The sequence below is a fragment of the Trichinella spiralis genome, assembly GCF_000181795.1.
Source record: "Trichinella spiralis strain ISS 195 chromosome Unknown Scfld1025, whole genome shotgun sequence".
NCBI lineage: Eukaryota > Metazoa > Nematoda > Enoplea > Trichinellida > Trichinellidae > Trichinella > Trichinella spiralis.
This window is the reverse complement of record NW_003527964.1, coordinates 1-1,860: the sequence shown is the minus strand read 5'-3', so window position 1 is coordinate 1,860 and position 1,860 is coordinate 1. Positions and strand designations below refer to the sequence as shown.

Below are 1,860 nucleotides of genomic sequence, written 5' to 3'. Positions count from 1 at the left end.
AAAATTTCAAGTTTTTTTTTACACTTTTTTTCACAATGGCTGCCTTATTTGTATAGTGTTATGCTATATGCTTACAATCTTACCCTACACAATCAAGGATTCACAGGTGCCAATGGAATCAACCTCCTAACGATATCCGCGCGTTTCTGGGACCCGTTCTTTTTGTTGGACAAAATAATGTACACAGGTCTCTGACCCCAATTCCACCCAACTGGAGGAACAAAAGTTTACCAGGGGGACACATCAATTGTTCCCGATAAATTTTTTATAATATTTTATTTTATTCAAAAAAAAATTGCACAAATTTTGGATTTTTAATTTTTTTTCCCAATTTTTATTCTAGGGGTTTGGGCATCCCAGAAGGAAGGAGGGAGGGGTATAATAAATAATAATAATAATAATAAATAAATTTACTCTGCCGAATCGGGAATTGTTCTTTGCTCAAATAAATGACAATGGTGATATATTGGCGTTGGTTAAGGCAAGATTGTTGAATTTGGAAAAGAACATCGAAAGACGCTACTTGACACCTTTCATCAATCAGTGAGTTGTTGTTTGTTGGTCATTTTATTATTTCACTTTTATTTGTATTATTTATTATAAATTTTTAGCAATGAAGCGAAGATGTTTCAGTCGAATAGCAGTCGAGCAAAACTTTCCTCCAAAGGTATGCCAAATTATAAATTATTATTATTATTATTATTATTCAGTAAAGTAATCTTTAAAAAAGCAATTGAGTAGTAAGTGGAGGGGCAGTTAAAATTAATAATTATATTCTTCGAGTTAGAATTGCAGGATGTGTGTTGTGTAAAATTTGCATTATTATTACTGTTGTTGTTGTTGTTTGAAATTTGTTTTTGAAAATTTTTTTTCAATTTACAGGAAATGATGGTAGTTCGGAAGATTTACCCGCTCAAATTGTTCACTGGCGTCAAGGAGTGGATGGCGCGCGTTCTGCGGCTCAGTTCCACATGTGCATGGATGCGTTGGAATCTTTCGTCGCTTGGGAAAAATCAATCATGAAAGCAGTGAGCAATTTTGTTGTTGTTTATTTAAATATGTTTTAGATTTTTTATTTTTATTTTCTTTATTATTATTATTATTATTATTATTATTATTATTAAAATTTCAGATGTGTCAGATTTGTCGAGACGATTGCAACGAATCGCAGTTGTTGTTATGCGACGGGTGCGACATGGGCTATCATACGTATTGTTTCCGAGTAAATTTGTCCTACTTGTTTTTTGATATTAAAAATTTAATTATTGAACAAAAAAATTATTTATTCAGCCGAAAATGACCAAAGTTCCTGAAGAAGATTGGTATTGTCCAGAATGTGTAGCGAAAGTAAGTTTGAATATAACAGTAACATATCATATAAAATAGTGTTTCCGTTTTTGTTTAATAATAATATTTTATTTTTTCAATTTAGGCAACACGTCGCTCTTGTTGTTTGGTATGTTGCCGGCATTCGTCTCAGCCGATGCTCGGTTGTGCCGAATGTGGACGTGAGTACCATGCCGAGTGTGTGGATTTAGACCCGGTGAAGAGTGTCAAATCGAACTGGCGATGTTTTGGCTGTTGCAAAGTAAGTATATATATATATATATATATATATATATATTATAATTTTTATTTTTTTTTAATTTTTTTAAATTAAAATTAATTGTTGATTATTTTTTAAAATTAAGTTGAGGAAAAGTTTGTCGAACGGACCGTCGGCTCCGAAACGACGCAAATTGGAGCCGAAAGAAAAACGACGTCCGGTGGAATCGAGCAACAAAAAATCCCCCAACAAGAAAGTAGTGAAAAGTGAAAAAAAGAAGCAGCAGGCAGAGAAAAAAGCCGCTTCCAACAGCG

The 1,860-nt window shown here is 33.0% G+C and overlaps 1 protein-coding gene across 1 annotated transcript; it reads left to right on the top strand.

The window, feature by feature from the left end:
• Nucleotides 1-60: 60 nt before the first annotated feature.
• Nucleotides 61-1,816, top strand: Tsp_13491 (bromodomain adjacent to zinc finger domain protein 2B). The gene is made up of 8 exons (XM_003370282.1): nucleotides 61-155; nucleotides 344-376; nucleotides 612-667; nucleotides 883-1,028; nucleotides 1,133-1,222; nucleotides 1,291-1,347; nucleotides 1,433-1,588; nucleotides 1,697-1,816. The coding sequence occupies exons 1-8, from the start codon at nucleotides 61-63 to the stop codon at nucleotides 1,814-1,816; spliced, it is 753 nt and encodes a 250-aa protein (XP_003370330.1).
• The last annotated feature ends 44 nt before the right edge of the window (nucleotides 1,817-1,860 follow it).

What these genes read in the sequence shown, in the direction of transcription:
- Tsp_13491 (XM_003370282.1), top strand. Translation starts at nt 61, where the DNA reads ATGCTATATGCTTACAATCTTACCCTACACAATCAAGGATTCACAGGT. An exon ending in AAAAATCAATCATGAAAGCA is followed by an intron (nt 1,029 to 1,132) that starts GTGAGCAATTTT and finishes TTAAAATTTCAG; the next exon opens with ATGTGTCAGATTTGTCGAGA. An exon ending in GTCCAGAATGTGTAGCGAAA is followed by an intron (nt 1,348 to 1,432) that starts GTAAGTTTGAAT and finishes TTTTCAATTTAG; the next exon opens with GCAACACGTCGCTCTTGTTG.